At 40.5% G+C, this 20,817-nt stretch overlaps 1 protein-coding gene across 1 annotated transcript; it reads left to right on the top strand.

Annotated features, from left to right (window-relative positions):
- Window positions 1–15,672: 15,672 nt before the first annotated feature.
- On the top strand, window positions 15,673–19,833 carry LOC132818676 (regulator of G-protein signaling 5-like). The gene is made up of 5 exons (XM_060829700.1): window positions 15,673–15,776; window positions 16,959–17,054; window positions 17,173–17,234; window positions 18,712–18,878; window positions 18,999–19,833. The coding sequence occupies exons 1-5, from the start codon at window positions 15,733–15,735 to the stop codon at window positions 19,209–19,211; spliced, it is 582 nt and encodes a 193-aa protein (XP_060685683.1). The 5' UTR covers window positions 15,673–15,732; the 3' UTR covers window positions 19,212–19,833.
- Window positions 19,834–20,817: the final 984 nt, after the last annotated feature.

Below are 20,817 nucleotides of genomic sequence, written 5' to 3'. Positions count from 1 at the left end.
TCATAGTACATTAAACTCCCATTTAAACAGCCGAAGTTTTAATAAGTGACGTAGCCTTTTAGCATTTGCGAAATACATGGTGACCAGCTTCCACTAATCTTAACTGCAGATCACTCAATAAATTGCAACCAGCTTTAGTGAAATTGTTAATCCATAAATTGGATGTTATCAGACAGTAACCACATGGAGTAGGTCACCTCTTGATGCAAGTCACAAAAATTGAAAATAATGGCTGATCAGGAGTCTCCAAAATTCTAGCAACTGTATTCTAAAAACTATTCAAAACAGGAAGTGATTTTACAGCTTTAATCTCAGGCAGCCAAATGATAATACAGATGCATTTTTAAAAGTTTTATTCAATCCCCAAGAGGGTTTGGTCTTAAAACCACAGCAAAGTTATTTGATTGTATTTTCATAGACCTCACTGAGTTCGATGAATAACTCCGGCATTCCAATCATAGCAACTGCTTCCTACCAGATTGTTAGATGAATAATTTTCGATCTAATCTTTTATGAAGTGTAGGAGGCATTATACTTTCCCAGAAAAATCAGGGTGACTCCAATCAAATGACTGCAGTTATAGATCCTGAGGGTTACACCAACATTTCACCCAATTCATAGAATCCCTACAATGTGGAAATAGGCCATTTGGCCCAACAAGTCCACACCAGCCCTCCAAAGAGTAACCCTCCCAGACAACATTCCCCTACCCTACTACTTTACATTAACCCCTGACTAATGGACTGAACCTACACATCCCTTAATATTATAGGTAATTTTGCATAGCCAATTCACCTAACCTGCACAACTTTGGACTGTGCGAGGAAACTGGAGCACCCGGAAAAAACCCATGCAGACACGGGGAGAATGTCCAGACTCCACACAGATAGCCACTTAAGGCAGGAACTGAACCCAGGTCCCTGGCACTGTAAGGCAGCAGTGCTAACCACTGAGGCACTGTGCTATAAAGGAGTTTTTCACCAAATGTTTCAGTAGGTTTAACTACTGTATTAGAATTGTTCAAGGGCAAAAGGTGCTCCCTTCCCAACTCTGTCCCACCTCCATTAAAATTCAGTCCTTCATATGTCAATACTTTAATCTAAATTTCACAAACATTTTTATCTCTTTACTTTTCTACATATTGTGACATTCAAGAGATAGTCCTGTTCCATGTTAGGCCCTCAGACCAAGCTGAGGCAGCTGCCACAACAGACTGTGACAGCAGTGGTATGACTGAGGGTCATTCAAATTCCCTACTTCACTGTGGTTCTGGAATCACAGACCAGGTAAAGATGGCAACTCACCTTCTTTCCAAAGGACATCATGGAACCAGTTGGATAATTATTAAAAGCAAGTAGGCTTGTGGTCATCATTACTCGATTTTTTTTTAAAATCCTGATTTAGTTTATTAACTGGATTTAAATTCCCCAACTGTCATGGTGGGGTCATGAACTCATTCTCTGGATCATTAATGTAAGCCTCTGGTTTCAGGAACATAGCCAATAAAAACTTGCCTGTGTTTTAATTTAGTGGGTTGATATGGAGATGACCACAACATTAGGACAGGAATCAGCCAAACCATGTGTTTCAATATTGTGAATCATAATTGTACATTTTTGACCTAAGACAGTATGGATGGTTGTTGGAAATCTGGTAAATGCTGTTCCTCAAAACTTGATTGTTTATACAGAGTGTGCTCTCATTTTGCCAACAAATCTAGGATTCCCTAAAGTGTAGGGACACTTTCCCCTACCCCATGTCAACACTGAGATATACCATAAACTAAAGAGACCGCATTCTCTCAAAAACCGCCGAGTGTGTGACCATATACAGCATCAGTTGTCACAGGTGAGGTGCGCCAGAAGACTGCATGTTGGCTGACTATTTAAGAAAGGTAGTAAGGACAAACCAGGGAACTATAGACCAGTGAGCCTGACATCAGTGGTGGGTAAGTTGTTGGAGGGAATCCTGAGGGACAGGATGTACATGTATTTGGAAAGGCAAGGACTGATTAGGGATAGTCAATACAATTCTGTGCATGGGAAATCATGTCTTACAAACTTGATTTCAGTTTTTTTGAAGAAGTACCAAAGAAGATTGATGAGGGCAGAGCAGTAGATGTGATTTATATGGACTTCAGTAAGGCATTCGACAAGATTCCCCATGGGAGACTGGTTAGCAGGGTTAGACCTCATGGAATATAAGGAGATCTAGCTATTTCCATACAGAACTGGCTCAAAGGTAGAAGACAGAGAGCTGTGGTAGAGGGTTGATTTTCTGACTGGAGGCCTGTGACCAGTGGAGTGCCACAAGGATCAGTGCTGGGTCCACTACTTTGTCATTTCATCATTTATACAAATGATTTTGATGTGAGCATAAGAGGTACAGTTAGCATGTTTGCAGATGACACCAAAATTGGAGGTGCAGTGGACAGCAAAGAAGGTTACCTTAGAGTACAATGGGAGTTTGGTCAGATGGGCCAATGGGTTGAGGAGTGGCAGATGAGTTTAATTTAGACAAATGCAAGGTGCTGCATTTTGGAAAAGCAAATCTTCGCAGGACTTATACACTTAATGTTGAGGTCCGAGGGAGTGCTGCTGACAAAGAGACTTTGGAGTGCAGGTTCATAGCTCCTTGAAAATAGAGTCGCAGGTAGATAAGAGAGTGAAGAAGGCATTTGGTATGCTTTCCTTTATTGGTCAGAGTATTGAGTACAGGAGGTCATGTTGCAGCTGTACAGGACATTGGTGAGGCTACTTTTGGAATATTGTGTGCAATTCTGGTCTCCTTCCTATTGGAAGAATGTTGTGAAACTTGAAAGGGTTCAGAAAAGATTCACAAGGATGTGGCCAGGGTTGGAGGATTTGAGCTATAGGGAGAGGTTGAATAGGCTAGAGCTGTTTTGCCTGGAGCACTGGAGGCTAATGGTTGACCTTACAGAGGTTTATAAAATCATGAGGGGCATGGATAGGATAAATAGACAAAGTCTTTTCCCTGGGGTGGGAGAGTCCAGAACTAGAGGGCATAGGTTTAGGGTGAGAGGGGAAAGATATAAAAGAGACCCAAGGGTCAACTTTTTCATGCAGAGGCTGGTGCATGCATGGAATGAGCTGACAGAGGAAGTGGTGGAGGCTAATACAATTGCAACATGTAAAAGGCATTTGAATGGGAATATGAATAGGAAGGGTTTGAAGGAATATGGGCTGGGCGCTAGCAGATGGGACTAAATTAGGTTGGGATATCTGGTCGGCATGGACGAATTGGACCAAAGGGTCAGTTTCTGTGCTGTACATCTCTATAACTCCATGTCATGGAGATCAATGTCAGGTCATCTGTCAAAGGACATGATGCCCTCATTCTGTAACAGTCCATGTGCCAGCTGCATGTGAACCACCAGAGCAAATCAAAGGTTCTGTGTGGGACAGGGTGGTTACTGACCACATGATTGATGATACTGTTGGTCAACCCATGCAAACGTGTGTGCATGCACACCACGAAAGCCATGTTTCATCCTAGTGAACCTAAAGTTCACTACCTCCAATGCAAGTGCATCCGTCTTTAAACATGAAGACTAACATTGCACTAAGGTATTCTATATGTGGTGTAGTCAGGGCCCTGTAAAATTGTGACAAGATTTGTTGTGTACTCCAATCTCTGCTCAATAAAGACCAAAATATCAATAAGCTATCAGATGTCTTGCTGTACTTACATACTTGTATGACTGCATCTTGTCTCTCTAATCATTAACATTTATAAGTTTAACATCTTTTTAAAATGTATTCTGTCTTTTTATTTCCTTGTTTATAACCATTGTGTGATGCAAAGCACAGAGTAGCAAAATAAATAATAATTGAGTATTGTCACTGTAAATAGGTTGTTTATTTGTACAATGTATCATCGTTTGTTTTGATTTGTTTTCAGAAAAGTAATTTGATTTCCTATTTAACTTCGACAGGACCTCTGGTTGTCCACAATGTCTGAAGTTGAGGACAACTGACCAGGTTTTTTTTCTCATTGGATGTAGCCAACAACTCAGGATCTCTTCATGACAAAGTCTTAACGGTTTGCACCCAGTTAATTGCAGCAAATGGGGACTTGAATCCCTGGTGTACAAGTTGCACTGCGCTCAGTCTTTGGTAAGGGAGTTCTGACTGAGTGCTTTCTGAAGGGCCCGTGACATAAAGTGAGGTGATTTTAGAAGGTCTTGGATACTATTTGATTCTTGGCAGAGTAATGGAGGACTGCCTGTGCTTAATGGCCTGGTAAAAGGGTATAAAACATTATTTTAATTCTGACTAGTGAGTGCTCATTTGTTCTCTGACAGCTTTGGAGATTATCACAATGTATGAATCAGTTTTTTACCTTTGTAGGCACCTTTAAGGCCAAAAAAAATTTTCTCAATTTTTGACCTTTGCTGGATTTGCTTCAAATAAATACTTAACATAACAGTTGATACACATAGGGACATGATGAAAGAGAATACTATATTCACTAATGTCATTTATTCCACAAAAAGCAATTGACATCCATGGTTGATATATCTGATTTATCTATAAGCATTTTATTAAAAATACATTTCATCAAAGTTGAAAAAAGGGTAGTTCAGTATTAAGAGATAACTTTCCAAAAAGAGCTATGTCTTTTTGTGGCACATTAAAGTGGCTGTTCTGAAGGATTATAATATTGTTTCTCACATCAGTATAGAAACTAAAATTAAGATTCCTTAGAAAAGTATAAAGAAAGTAGGAGTATACTTAAGAGGGAAATCAGAAGGGCAAAACAGGGACATGAGATAGCTTTGGCAAATAGAATTAAGGAGAATCCAAAGGGTATTTACAAATATATTAAGGACAAAAGGGTAACTAGGGGGAGAATAGGGCCCCTCAAAGATCAGAAAGGCAGCCTTTGTGTGGAGCCACAGAAAATGGGGGAGATACTAAATGAATATTTTGCATCAGTATTTACTGTGGGAAAGGATATGGAAGATATATACTGTAGGGAAATAGATGGTGACATCTTGCAAAATGTCCAGATTATAGAAGAGGAAGTGCTGGATGTCTTGAAACAGTTAACAGTGGATAAATCCCCAGGACCTGATCAGGTGTAGCCGAGAACTCTGTAGGAAGCCAGACAAGTGATTGCTGAGCCTCTTGCTGAGATATTTGTATCATCGATAGTCACAGGTGAGGTCCTGGAAGACTGGAGGTTGGCAAACGTGGTGCCACTGTTTAAGAAGGGTGGTAAAGACAAGCCAGGGAACTGTAGACCGGTGAGCCTGACCTCGGTGGTGGGCATGTTGTTAGAGGGAATCCTGAGGGACAGGACGTACATGTATTTGGAAAGGCAAGGACTGATTCGGGATAGTCAACAGGCTTTGTTTGTGGGAAATCATGTCTCACAAACTTGGTTGAAGAAGTAACAAAGAAGATTGATGAGGGCAGAGCAGTAGATGTGATCTATATGGATTTCATTAAGGCGTTCCACAAGGTTCCCCATGGGAGACTGATTAGCAAACTTAGATCTCATGGAATACAGGGAGAACTAGCCATTTGGATTCAGAATTGGCTCAAATGTAGAAGACAGAGGGTGGTGATGGAGGGTTGTTTTTCAGACTGAGGCCTGTGACCAGCGGAGTGCCACAAAGATCGGCGCTGGGCCCTCTACTTTTTGTCATTTACATAAATGATTTGGATGCGAGCATAAGAAGTACAGTCAATAAGTTTGCAGATGACACCAAAATTGGAGGTGTAGTGGATGGCAAAGAGGGTTACCTCAGATTACAACAGGATCTGGACCAGATGGACCAACGGGCTGAGAAGTGGCAGATGGAGTTTAATTCAGATAAATGCGAGGTGTTGCATTTTGGGAAAGCAAATCTTAGTAGGACTTATTCACTTAATGGTAAGATCCTAGGGAGTGTTACTGAACAAAGAGACCTTGGAGTGCAGGTTCACAGGTCCTTGAAAGTGGAGTCGCAGGTAGATAGGAGAATGAAGAAGGCATTTGGTATGCTTTCCTTTATTGGTCAGAGTATTGAGTACAGGAGTTGGGAGGTCATGTTGCAGCTGTACAGGACATTGGTTGAGCCAATGTTGGAATATTGCATGCATTTCTGGTCTCCTTCCTATTGGAAAGATGTTGTGAAACTTGAAAGGGTTCAGAAAAGATTTACAAGGATGTTGCCAGGGTTGGAGGATCTGAGTTACAGGGAGAAGCTGAACAGACTGGGGCTGTTTTCCCTGGAGCATTGGAGGCTGAGGGGTGACCTTATAGAGGTTACAAAATTATGAGGGGCATGGATAGGATAAATAGACAAAGTCTTTTCCCTGGGGTCGGGGAGTCCAGAACTAGAGGGCATAGGTTTAGGGTAAGAGGTGAAAGACATAAAAGAGACCTAAGGGGCAACTTTTTCACGCAGAGTGTGGTATGTGTATGGAATGAGCTGCCAGAGGATGTGGTGGAGGTTGGTACAATTGCAACATTTAAGAGGTATTTGGATGGGGATATGAATAGGAAGGATTTGGAGGGATATGGGTCTGGCACTGGCAGGTGGGACTAGATTGGGTCGGGATATCTGATCGGCATGGACGGGTTGGACCGAAGGGTCTGTTTCCATGCTGTACATCTCTATGACTCTATATTGCACAAGTTGATGCTTTAGTGTTTCATCTTGGGATACAGAAGCACCTTTGAAATAGAGGCATAAGCCACCTTTTTAAAATTATTTTATGAGGGTGTTGCTAGCTTGGCCAGTATTTATTGCCCATCCCTAATTGCCCAAAGGGCAGTTAAGGGTTAACAACATTGTTATGGGTCTGGAGTCACATATAGGCCAGAGCAGGTAAGGATGGCAGTTTCTTTCCCTGAAGTGAACCAGGTGAGTTTTTCAAACAATCGACAATGGATTCATGGTCTTAATTCCAGACATTTATTGGATTCAAATTCCATCTGCCATGGCAGGATTTGAACCTGGGTCCTCAGGACATTACCCAGGCCTCTGTATTAGAGTCCAGTGATAACCCCAGCAGGACATTGCCTCTCCATCCAATGGACTTCAAGTCCAGAATCAGCTTTATGACTTAGACAAAGCTTAATATATCTTTAAAAATGTATCTTGTATTCATAAAAATAATAATTTAAAATAATAGGCTGGTTTAGGGTGAAGGACCAACCTAAAAGCAGCTGCACCCAGAAGGATGAAAAAGCAACAAATGGAAATAAGAAGCAATGAAACAAGAAGAAGAGAAGAGCAAAAGGCAATTTAAATACATAGAGAGGCAGAGATTGAAATATTTCACTTACAGTAAGTCAGGGAGGCAGCTGTTCAGATTAAAACAGCCTGAACTAAAAGATTAGAACATGAATATTAGTGAAAAGAGAAACATGATGTCAAAGTCAAGTGTCTAGTATTCAAAAGGACAAATCCAAAAATACTCAAATTTCAAGCTATTACTGAGTTCACACAGTTAAAAATCACATAACATCAGGTTATAGTCCAACAGGTTTAATTGGAAGCAGGGTAAAAAGTGAGGTCTGCAGATGCTGGAGATCAGAGCTGAAAATGTGTTGCTGGTTAAAGCACAGCAGGTTAGGCAGCATCCAAGGAACGCTCCATCAGGACAATCACCTGATGAAGGAGTGTCGCTCCAAAAGCGAGTGTGCTTCCAATTAAACCTGTTGGACTATAACCTGGTGTTGTGTGATTTTTAACTGTGTATACTCCAGTCCAACACCGGCATCTCCAAATCATGAGTTCACACAGTGGGAGATAACGGGCTGATTGTTTGGCAAGACATTTTTGATAGTCCACGGTACTGCTGTGGAGAAAGCATGGGAACGATCAGCTTCTGAATAATTCAAACAACATGGTGCAAGGCTTGAACACATTTCGCTTGTTTGCAGAGAATGGAACTTTGCATTCCTGATGAAGGGCTTATGCCCGAAACATCGATTCTCCTGCTCCTCAGATGCTGCCTGACCTGCTGCGCTTTTCCAACACCACACTCTCGACTCTGATCTCTAGCAACTGCAGACCTCATTTTCTCCATGTCACATGTTGCAAGTATAAATGAGCTACAGTATAAGCTTGGCTGACTACTTTAAATTTGATGTTCGTGTAGCTATTAGTGTACTCAGGATTGTTCAGCAACTTCTGTGCTTTCGCAGGATCATATCGAACAGTGGACCTTTTGCTGTGGGACTAGCCAGCTCACACTAGGTAAGTCCGTCTGAACTCTGCTCATTATGAAGGAATACATTTTTGATTTGATCAGCCAATCATCGGGATCTATGGCCTATGTACCTGGTGGTGCACTAGCACTAATATCCATACACGTGAATTAGCTTTCTCCTTGGCAATGCTTCAATCAACCAGCCTTCACCCCAGCCCCTGCCATTTCTCTTCTGGTATAAATTAGTTTGATCATTTGACATTTAGTGTTCTTGTATCTATCCTGATGTATGCAAGTTGAAAAGCTTCAGCAACTTTTCCTTTGTTCAGCAATGCAAAAGATGAGAAGCAGACAAAAAGAAGAGATAATAAGGTAGAACTAAAAGCCAGAAGACGTTAGAGATTAGAGTAAAAGTACATCATTAGGCTACAAAAATAAATCATGGCTCACTTGACAGACATGTTTCTATTATAACTTTTATTGTTGCCGACAGTCAGCATGGCTGAAAGCCAACCTAAGTACGATTGGAACTGACTGGACTTCAACATTAATCTTAGATTGCAGCTATATTGCAGTTACTCAGACCGACATAGTTGGTGTGAACTGCATTTTTCATACAGCAGAGCTATACGGTTAGCAAACCGGGCTGATACGGAAGTCAGTCTCAAAATGTCCTGCATGCACGTGACTAAATCAAGCTCCAAGACCAGCATGCTCATATTCAACACTAGCTTCTGCTAATGTCAAAAAGACTCTACTTTAAGTCTAAAACTGCCTGAGCAATCCCATGGATATTTATTAAATGTGCCTCTCAACAAAGCTGGGGCAAAGTAAAACTGGTGTGGAGGGGACATCCAGATAGGACCACACTTTACTGGCCTCCAGATTTTATGCTTATTCACCAATTTTACATGGATACACACTTTTCCACTTCTCATTGGAAAAGTTTGTGGTTAGTTGCAATTGAACCTAAGTCTAACATCTCCACCATCCATTTGCATTTTACAGCCTGATTAAATGTGTCATTGTATAAAACATGAACTGCTCATCTTTGTCTGCAAAAATAAGTGTTGCTTTAAATTTACTTGAATCTAAAGTGCTTTTCAAGTTGGGGTTTGACCTTTACACATGAGGATAATTGTTGCCTACACTTGCCCCATTTCTTGAAAACCATTCATATCTCCTTCACAAGATGGCGGCGAGTAGGACGCTCCACGCATTCCTTTTCTTTTCTCACCCCATTTGTGTGTTTTCTCTCTTCTGTCTTTTCCCTCTTCTGCTTGCGGGCCAGAGCAGAGCGAGGGGGTGGTCGGGCTAGTGGACCAGAGCTGAGCAGGAGTGGCCAGCGACCCAGAGCAGAGCAGAAACGCACAACAGCTTGGAGTGAGGATGGCAGTAAAGCGGGCCTGGAGTGGAGCAGAGATGGCTATTGGGCCTGAAGCAAAGACGGGAGACAGTGGAGTTTGGTTAAACCATGTGGAAAACATGAAGTGGAGGTGTTGGACTGGGGTGGACTAAATCAAAAATCACATGACACCGGGTTATAGTCCAACAGCTTTATTTGAAACCACAACCTTTTAGAGCACCTGATCTGAAAGCTGTGGCCTTAAATGAATCTGTTGGCATCATATGATTTTTAACCATGTGGGAGCCCTTACAGAAAGACTGTAACGTTTATCTTTTTAGCTTTATTTATTATTTTCCTAGCTTATACAATGTATGTCTGCAATAGAGTGTAACTTTTTTTCTTTATTTTCTCTATTTTTTGTACCTAGGTACTTTGTACTTAAGATGGTGCCACGTACTGGCGACATTGTACACTTTTCATCTGTTGTTTTGTAACTTGAGTACATGTGACAATAAACCTGATTCATTAATTCATTCATTCACAAGGAATCTTTTATTTCCAACTTCTTTTGAATCAAAGTTGCACACCTAATGTGATCTCACATGATTACGCCGGTCCAGCAGATTTGGACACTCCAGGCAATATTGACTTGTGACATCCATATTTTCAATAAATGATGAAGTACTTTTGAAGAAATCTAAACAGGGACAAACTTGAAAGCTTCTCCCCACCTGTGACCTGGTATGCCAGTGCTATTTTAAAATTAATATTCGGACGTATTTTAAATAATTTAGCTTACTTCAAATCGCTTCTGGGGGAACCATTTTAGGAAGTTCCTCCCCTGCCAGGGACCATTTGTCACTCACTTCTGCCTTTTTTTTCCACTGCCAGCACCTGATGTCCACACCACTGCTATCCACAACCAGGTCCATCTAAGCAAAAATGATAAAGGTTTCTCAGGATCATCAAGAGCCCTGCTACAAGAAATGAATCTTTCCTGAATTTGAACCTGAAAATATTGCGAATGCTCCTGCAATTAACTGCAATAAAAAATGTGTTGTTATCTCCTCACTTATAGAACATAGAACATAGAACATAGAAGGATACAGCGCAGTACAGGCCCTTCGGCCCTCGATGTTGCGCCGACCGAGTCCTACCTAACCTATACTAGCCCAATAACTTCCAAATGCCTATCCAATGCCCGCTTAAATGAACATAAAGAAGGAGAGTTCACCACTGATACGGGCAGGGCATTCCATGAACTCACAACCCGCTGTGTGAAGAATCTATCCCTAACATCTGTCCTATACCTACCACCCCTTAATTTAAAGCTATGTCCCCTAGTAACACCTGACTCCATTAGCGGTAAAAGGTTCTTAGTATCTACCCTATCTAAACCCCTAATCATCTTATACACTTCTATCAGATCTCCCCTAAACCTTCTCTTCTCCAATGAGAACAGCCCCAAGTGCCTCAGCCTTTCCTCATAAGATTTTCCTACCATTCCAGGCAACATCCTGGTAAACCTCCTCTGCACTCGTTCTAAAGCTTCCACATCCTTCCTATAGTATGGCGACCAAAACTGCACACAATACTCCAGATGTGGCCTCACCAGAGTCTTATACAACTGCAACATGACCTCAGGACTCCGGAACTCAATTCCTCTGCCAATAAAGCCCAGTACACCATATGCCTTCCTCACAGCACTATTTACCTGGGTGGCAACTTTCAGAGATCTGTGTACATAGACACCAAGATCCCTCTGCTCATCCACACTACCAAGTAGTCTACCATTAGCCCAGTAATCCATCATCTTGTTATTCCTACCAAAGTGAACGACTTCGCACTTAGCTACATTGAATTCCATTTGCCACATTTCCACCCAGCTCTGCAACTTATCTATATCCCGCTGTAACCTACCACTTCCTTCCTCACTATCCACAACTCCACCATGTCAGTGGCTCTACGTTATATTGCATTTTCCCTTGCATGACGCAACACATCTTCTGACTCAGTGCAAGCAACGACACAGGAGGTTTTGCTTCATCAATGACCTTCTTAAGGTCAGAGTGGGGATGTTCTCTGATAATTACAGAATGCTCAATACTTTTCATGACACCTCAGATATTGAAGCAGTAAATGGCTGCATGCAGTAAGACATCTGTCTTGGGCTGATAAGTGACAAGTAACAGATAATGACCATCTTCAACCATCTAAGAATTGAAAACTCTAACCATCTACCTTGCACAGGCAACAGCAATCTCATTGTTGAAGGTCTCACCACCTCAATTCTGAGGTTACCATTGACTGGAAATGAACAGGGCAGGCCATTTTAATACGGTAGCTAAAAGAGTAGGTCAGAAGTTGGGATTTCTATGGTGAGTGACTTATCTCCTGACTCACCACTATCTGTCCATCAACTATAAGATGCAGGTAGGAGTGTGATTACTCTCCATTTCCCAGCTTGAGTGCAGCTCCAACAACAATCAAGAAGCTTGACTCAATCCAGGACAAAGAAGCCCGCTTGATTAGAATGGTGGCAGCCGTATGTCCCAACTTCACAATGTACTGAAGCAACTCACAAAGGTTTCTTTCACAACACCTTACAAGCCTGCGTTCTTTACTGTAGGGTAGCAGATGCATGGCAACTCAATTGTCTACAAGTTCCCCTCCAAGCCACAGACCATCCTGATTTGGAAATATATCACCGTCCTTTCACAGTCAGTGGGTCAAAGTCTTGTTTCTAATATAACAGTTCATGTTCCTACACCCATAGGACTCTAAGCAGTTCAGGGCAGCTGTTCATCACCATATTCTCAAGGAATGGGCAGTAAACACTGGTCTAGCCAGTAACATCCACATCGCATGAATCAAAAAAGTGTTATGTTTTTCGTCTGGTGAGGCAAGTTGGTACTATCACTTCCTATTGAACTAAATAACAAGTCTTTCATGAAATATTCTCTTTTTAGAATTCAGCTATACCAGTAGGCTGACAAAATGCATTGCCAATTTAACAGTAAACAGGGGTCTTTTTTATTCAAATTACTGATGAGATTTTAATAAGTATTTGAAAAATTCTATTTTTTGGAACAAATTTTAAGTGTGAGAGTTAAAATTTTCTTTTAAATACTGCTCGCCACAATTATTATTTCTTCCCAGTACCTCTGTGTGACCTGCCACTTATTATCTTTGGTTGAATTTGAGAGATTTATTGACCCGGGTCCGAAGGGTTTGTATTATTGGGTGTGATGAGTTCGGACTGATCCCAAAACACATTTAACAAGTGACTGAACACTATTGCCAACAATACATAGCAACTTGTAGAGAAAGTCTACCATAACATTTGCTAATCAGGCAGTTAATAGACCAGCAGACAGCCTTCCCCTGTGACCAAAAGGGGATCCCCTGGGGCCAGAGTCACATGTCTTGAGAGCTCACAGCCAATCAGAAGTCAGCAGGTCTATTGAATGGCAGCTGGGGAATTGGTGGCGAGTGCTGGTATGACATCCATTGGGGTCTAGCGTCTGGAGGGTTCAGATGGAGTGGGGTGGATTGGGGTGAAGGGAAGGGAAGGGACAGGACTCTCAGCAAGCCCTCCCCTCCTGCAAATAGCACCCCCACCCTTCCTGATACCATGTCCCCTAATATAATCTGCACAAGCAACCTTCATGTTTAATTGAATTGTCCACTTTTGTGAGATCTTATTGAACATTGAGAAAGTGAGGACTGCAGATACTGGAGATCAGATTCAAAGAGTGTGATGGTCGAAAAGCACAGCAGGTCAGGCAGCATCCGAGGAGCCGGAGTGTCGATGTTTCGGGCATAAGCCCTTCATCAGGAATATGCAGTGGGGGGAAGGGGCTGAGAGATAAATAGGAGAGGGGGTGGGGCTGGGGGCAGGTAGCTGGGAGGGCGATAGGTAGATGGAGTTGGGGGGTGATGGTAATAGGTTGGTGGGGAGGATGGAGCAGATAGACGGGAAGGAAGATGAACTGGTAGGATAGTTCAAAAGGGTGGTGCTGAGTTGGAAGGTTGGATCTAGGATGAGGTGGGGGGGGGGGCAATGAGGGAACTGGTGAAATCAACATTCAATGCTTATTGAACACGTCAAGCCCCCTACCAGAAAAAGTAAATTACTTCAAAATTAAAGCAAGAGAACAGGACTGTAAACTCAACTGGGCTATTTCCCACAGGAGCTTCCTGCTACCTTACTTCATTGAATCCCATCAGCCTAAGTCTCCAATCCTGCACATATTTATGTAGCTTTCTCTTAAATACACCTATGTTATTCAACTCAGCTACTCTTGATATTAGCAAGTGCTACATTCAAACCACTCTCTGGCTCCGATTCTAATACGACAAAAGAAATGTACGTAAAATATGACCAAGAGTTTGGCTTTGTTGGTGTTCCTTTGATGTTTTCATAAGTGTTTCTCTTCCTGGGACTGGAGTGCATTGTGATGATTACGTCAATCTCAAAATATTTGCCAGCAGCAGTGTTTCATTTATTGCAGCCTCCCAACCCATAATTATAGGAGCATCCTGCTTGGAAGCAAAGCATTTGGGAAATAGAGGGGTGGTGGAGGTGTAAATAAGGGACTTTTACTTAACTGTGTTATGGTGTAAGTTGACTGTAAACGATGTTGTAATCTATTTTCTTGCACCAGTGATTGATTATATTTTGGTGAAAGAGAGATTGGGGTCAGAAGCCAAGGACAGTCTCCTAAATAAAACTGTCTCATTTTCCTTATTTCACACTTAAGTCAGAAAGTATGTTGGCTCTGGCATAATTGTTATTAATTTACTTTTTTCTATTTTTATAGATATTGATAATCTGTTAGTTTTTGTACCTATTTAAAAATATAACTTCATTTCTAATCATGAATGCTGTAATAGAAGAGAACAACAGCAACATTAAATGCTGACAACACTCTAGCCTCCAACTAATAATCAATGAGCTATGTGGCTCAGTGGCTCAGTGGTGAGCACTGCTAACTCACAGCACCAGGGACCTGTGCTCGATTCCGGCCTCGAATGACAATCTGTGTGGAGCTTACAGATTCTTCCTGTGTCTGTGTGGATTTCTTCTGGGTGCTCCAGTTTCCTCCCACAGTTCAAAGATATGCATGTTAGGTAGATTGGCCATGCTAAATTACCTGTAGTGTCCAGGGACTTGCAGATTAATTTGGTTAGCCATGGGAAGCACAGGGTTACAGGAATAGGGTAGTGGATGAGTCTGGGTATGATGCTCTTTGGAGGGCCGGCATACATTGATAGGCCGAATGGCCTGATTCCACACAATAGGGATTTGATAATAAAATAATCCCGAGAAAGGGATTCAATTTGCTAAGGGTCTTAACACAAACAGACTTGCTTGATGTTGTGGTCTTGTCAGTTTGCATTCACTGAAGGTTGTGGTCCAAAACAGGATATTGCTATGAATCTTCTCAGGGATGACAATCCATTTCACTTCTCACACTATATACAAAGTATTTATTTGCAAAAATATTTAACCTTCCATCATCCTGCTAGATGTATATCTTAGCTCATTAAATATTATGAAAATATCTATTGATAATTCAAATGCAAGAATTCATAGGACATTTAGCACTCATACATCCCATTCTACAAAACAAAACATTGTGTAGCACTTTATAAGGACAATTCCAATGTCTTCTCACTCCTCGTTTGATAATATTGCATTCCCAGAAAACAGAAATTTGCTAGATTGCATTTAAGACAAGCTGAACAAATTCCACTATCTCTCGATGCACTTTTTCATGTCAATTCATCAGATAGGCTATCCATTCTATAGTAGGCAAAATTAGTAGCACTACAGCAAATATAAATGCAATTCCTCCTCTTCTAATATTTAGATCCAACATCAAAATAGCTTTGTATTTAATTAGGCTTCAAAGTTAATGGTCCACACATATGAAAAATGAATGATCTGATATTTAATAAATGATTATATTATCAGGCAGGGATATTCCACGCACAGAAACGTCATCATTGAAATACTAAGCTGTTGGTCGTACAACCTTGTCAGTTTCCTGCAGTCCTCTTATTGGTTAAACAACTGGCACCATTCCAATGTGCTTGTGTATAAAAGACACTGAGCCCAGCTGAGGCAGTCAGTCTGTACATGTAAGATTACTTTACCCAGGAGAAATTTAGCAAAGGAGACTTAACAGCACCCAGAAAAAATTTAAAATGTGCCGAGGACTATCATCACTACCAAACTGCTGCTTAGAGAGGTATGTTTCTTAAGCGATTTCTGTACAAATAAAATTTTGAATAGTGGAGGGGTATTAAGGTAAGCATTTACTTTGAATTAAATAATGCATTCAATAGTTCAAAACTTGCTGATGGATGTGAATACTTCAGGATTTATATTTTGCTGGATTAGTTTTTTTTGCAAGTGAAGGTGAATTATAGATCAGGGTTTTTTAACATGATTGTGATGTAAAGATATTGAGCAGCATTGAGTCTACAACAGATTTTGATTCAAAATCATTCAAAGATTGAACATAGGCTGTCAAAGTTGAAAAGAAACACACTGTGCATTGAATTAACTGTGACAAATGTTCCTTTAATTGCCTTAGACAATGGGAAAGTAACGATAGAAAATAAAGCAATTGAGAACTTGGGATCCATAAAAATGTTGAAAAAACACACCAAATAATTGTTTGGCTGTAATTCCAACATAGCTTTGTGAAGATCACTGAAGACATCTTTTCATATCATTGTAAAAAGAGTTTGCACTTCCTCCCAAGATCTTCTGAATTAAATTCAGGAATGACCCGAGATGCCTGTGAGCATTTGAAACTGAAATGACCATTTTCTCTGGAGAAAAGACAGATTAATATAAAAACTGCAAATGTGTTGCTGGTCAAAGCACAGCAGGTTAGGCAGCATCTCAGGAATAGAGAATTCGACGTTTCGAGCATAAGCCCTTCATCAGGAATAAGTCAGGATCCAATACATTATCTTGTCTCATTAATGCTGATAGAGCTATTATACATTTCTTGTGCTTTATGTCATAAATCAAAATTAACACCTAGAGATGAACTCCTTTCAATATCAAAACCACTTTTGGATCCCCTGTCAGCAGCAACATACTTTGCAACTTGCTCCTGTTGTAGTACAGCCAGAATGTACTACAGTCCATCTGTGCTGGCAATTATTTCAGAGAGTCACTATCTCAGTGAATCCAACTTAAAGCAATCAGCTGGTTAATAAAGAAAAGAAAACAGATGTCTTCAAAGAGCAAATTAAATGGATCATAAAGAGGAAATGACACCCGTCAGCTAGTAAAAATAACAATGAGTTAGAACATTGGCAAACTAATTATTTTAAAATGACACAACCTACTTGTGCAAGTCACAACCGACTGGAAAGATTTTCTTTCTGAGACAAGAAATATTTTCTATTTCCAGGGCGAAGGGGATTAAAACTCGGTTAGGAGTTTTTCTACAGGTGTCAAAGAAATCTTACAGTTCTGTTCAAGCAAAGAAGGAGAAAGCAGATTCCAGGTGAGTGCATTCTCACTGATCTAGAAGCAGAATAATTGACTATCATGACTACTTTGCCTCTACTGTGTCAAAAGCAGAATTAAGAAAACTGTTCTACTTTTATTGTTTCTCCAAACAGGCCCTCTTCAGAAGAAGCAAAGAAATGGAGACATTCACTGGACAAGATGCTTTCTCATAAATGTAAGTAGGTGTCTGTTTTTGTGCTGCCATAATAGGGGCTCAGAAAGAGGCTTTGCTTTGTTATTATATTAAACTGACAACAGTTGGTAGAAATCAATTAACGACAATATTCAAGTGCCCAAGAAGAGCTTTTTTCTTCTAAATTATAGATGTAGCTTTATTTCATGAATTTTAAGAATTTGAGCACAGACTTCAAGTTTGCAAAATAATTCACCTCCAAAGTAAATGGCAAACTGAAGGTTGTAACAAAGAACAGTGTATCACCATACCCCATTATATGGCACAGTGGCTCAGTGGTTAGCACTGCTGCCTCACAGCAGCTGAGACCTGGATTCGATTCCAATCTTGGGTGACTCATTTTCCCCGTGTCTGTGTGGGTTTTCTCTTGGTGCTCCAGTTTCCTCCCACAATCCAAAGATGTGCCAATTAGGTAAATTGGCCATGCTAAATTATCCATAGTGTACAGAGATTTGTAGGTTAGGTGCATTAGTCAGGGGAAATATAGGGTCGGGAACAGGTCTGGGTGGGTTACTCTTCAGAGGGTCGGTGTGGACTTGTTGGGTTGAAGGGCCTGTTTCCATACTGAAATTCTGTAAATGTGGGAAATTCTTTCCTGATACAAAAGGGAGATTCAGTTCTTACCTGTGATCTCAAGGTCAATTATTCAATTATCTCCCACATTCCCTATACAGCAATAGCAACTCCTGCAGGAGCTTGTCCAGCTCATTTTGAATCTATAATCACTGAACATATTGGCAACATATCCCAAAATTCAGTGATCCTCTAAGGATGGAAACACCTCTAGCAAATTCTCCAGAACACGGCAGGGTGCATATAATTCAGACGGCAGTAAACCATTGTCTAAGAAAAATGGTATGTGATGTGACTAGGAAGTGTAGAAATTACAGTAATAAATTGAATCCAACAACTAACTCTCTGAATAATAAATTTGCAACATTGTTGTAAGAAACCTGATGGGATAGAGTATCCACAGATCACTCTAATCTGAGCTTTTTGCATTGAGAAAGTTCCAAGCTTGGTGCTGCAGCTGATTCATCAGCCTGAGAAACTACAAATCTACTGACAACTTCCAAACAACCCTCATGTGTTTCGTCTAATCTAGGCAAGTTCAAAGTGATGTTGGAAGCATACAGGGTGTTCATTTCATGCTTGCTGGCAAAATACTTGATGGAGGCTTTGGTCTCTGAACATGCCTGGCCAAAAAGCAAACATGAGGCAGTAGCTCACAATAAGAACACTACAGAATCTTTAATCGCCATCAAGGCACCATGGGAAATCTATCTCAGATCATTACACACACCAACAGGCCTTCTTTTCTCCTGTTAAGGTTTAAATATTAAACACACAATCTGTCATGAACTTTTGCAAGTTTGAAAGCATATTTGTTTCATCTTTAAATTCAATAGAACCACTAAAATTATTCAGCAATTATAGATTTCTCCCCTTCCTTTGCCAGATGGTCTATCTGCCTTCAGAGCATTTCTCCATTCCGAATACAGCGAGGAGAACATTGAGTTCTGGCTGGCCTGTGAGGACTACAAAAAAACCAAGTCTCCTGCAAAACGAGCTTCTAAAGCTAAGAAGATTTATGTGGAATTTATAGAGACAGATGCTCCAAAAGAGGTCAGTACTGTCCTGTGTAAATGTGAACCATATGGTTTAAAACATCTTGAAGGAAAGATTTAATATGTTAGCAAGAGCAAACTTATGATTTTTGTTTTTCTGCCTCTAACTCCTGAATAGGTTAATATTGATTATGAAACAAAAGACTCCACTAAGAGGAACCTTCAGAAACCCAGTCGCTCCAGCTTTGATGTGGCCCAGAGGAAGATTTACAACCTGATGGAGAAAGATTCCTATGCCAGGTTCCTGAGATCAGATGTATACCTAAACCTGATTAAACAAACCGAGAGAACCTCCAACCTGGCAGAAGTCAATAGGCAGTCCCAGACGTGAAATTGAAGGGAGTGCCTCTTGGAAAGATCTTAACGGAGTAACTGATGAAAGCTAAGGCCACAAATGGAAGGCATACGGCCAAGTGCGGATGGAAATTAGAGAGATATGACATTGTCAGACAGCACAGTTTGGATGCAAAGGATTTTCCAAAGAATTGGACAGACACAGATGTATCTATGATATTTGTGAATGCATTGCATAAGAAAGTGAAGATGTGCACTGCAGTGAGAAGTGATGGGATATTATATTTTCACAAGTGTTTTTATGTTTACTGTATAAATTATTTATTGTATTCTATAATATTAGTTAGACATTGTATGAAATACAGTTTGGAAAGTATCTGTGAGAGAAATTAGTACTGATGTTCCTTTTAGAAAACTGGTGCTTGCCTTCTGTAGCAGTGTCAAGCTTGTCAAGTTGAAATGTGAGACTAAAACAGCAAACAATTCCTCTAAGTTTGGAACACATTCTTTATGCTCAATACTGTACTCCATAAAGCATGTGTTGCTGCACAAGACATGTTAACCAAATAATTTTAAAGGAAATATTTAAGTCTTCTTACAAGAGCCAAATTCAAAATGAACAGTAATCCATTAAAGTTGGAAGCATGTTAATACACATCATGAACTTGTAAAAGGGTTAGGTTGGGGTTTTGATAGTGATTGCTAATATGCTGAATGTTACTGAATTCTCAAAATATCTCAACATTGCCACATGTTCTCTTAACAACATTTGCAATGTTGGTTACTTGTAATTACAATTTCCAACCAGATATTGTTCTGTTCTAACGCAGTTCAGATTCCAAACTGGCACAGAATATTTATAACTGTGTTGTACTAAAGTTTTGTTGCTAATTTATTGTCTCACACTGTTTTGTACATAAATTATTTATATTCAATTTTCTCCAAGTGGAATTACTAAGAGGAGGTGCAATAAAAAACTTGCACCATTAAAAGCCTTGTAGATTTTTTTCTTTTGATACAGGCAGTGGATAATGGGTGCTGGGACAATGAAAGAGATTGTGCTCATAAAATGTCCAACACGCCAAACTTATAATGGTCAGCCTTGGCACAGTTAGTAACAAACCTGAGTGAGAAGGCTGTGGTTCAAGCACCACTCAGTGACATCTTGTTTCATTCATTACATGGGGGCATCATTGGCAGTACAGTATTCATTGGCCATCCCTAGTTGTCCTCAAGAAGATTTTGGTAAGTCACTTTCTTGATTTGCTGCACTCAATACAATGCAGATACACTCACGGTGCTGTGATTTAAGAATTGTCCCAGTTCAGATGGAGGCCATTTGATCTGTTGTGTCCATGCCAGCTCACCAAGTGAGTATCTCCAGTGCTATTCTCCTCCTTCTCCACATAACCCTACAAATTTAGCTTTTTCAAATAACTATCCAATTACCTTTCAAATGCCTCAATTCAACCTGTCTCCAACACCCACTCAGTCAATGTGCTCCATGCTTTAACTACTTACAATACGAAAATGTTTTTCCTCACAGTACTTTTGCTTATCAATAAGCCTTATCAATTCTTCCCAGGACTACATCAAACAATTTCAGAGATTATCTTTAAGAAATCTTTGCTGGTTCTTCTTAA

Source organism: Hemiscyllium ocellatum, chromosome 9 (assembly GCF_020745735.1).
Source record: "Hemiscyllium ocellatum isolate sHemOce1 chromosome 9, sHemOce1.pat.X.cur, whole genome shotgun sequence".
Taxonomy (NCBI): Eukaryota; Metazoa; Chordata; class Chondrichthyes; order Orectolobiformes; family Hemiscylliidae; genus Hemiscyllium; species Hemiscyllium ocellatum.
The sequence above is the reverse complement of the archived record's forward strand: the minus strand, read 5'-3'. Positions and strand labels throughout refer to the sequence as shown.

Bases quoted from the DNA above. Each gene is read 5' to 3' on its own strand.
- LOC132818676 (XM_060829700.1), top strand. From the start codon at position 15,733: ATGTGCCGAGGACTATCATCACTACCAAACTGCTGCTTAGAGAG. The intron at 15,777-16,958 runs GTATGTTTCTTA...TTCTATTTCCAG, and splicing joins CCAAACTGCTGCTTAGAGAG to GGCGAAGGGGATTAAAACTC. The intron at 17,235-18,711 runs GTAAGTAGGTGT...TTCCTTTGCCAG, and splicing joins CAAGATGCTTTCTCATAAAT to ATGGTCTATCTGCCTTCAGA.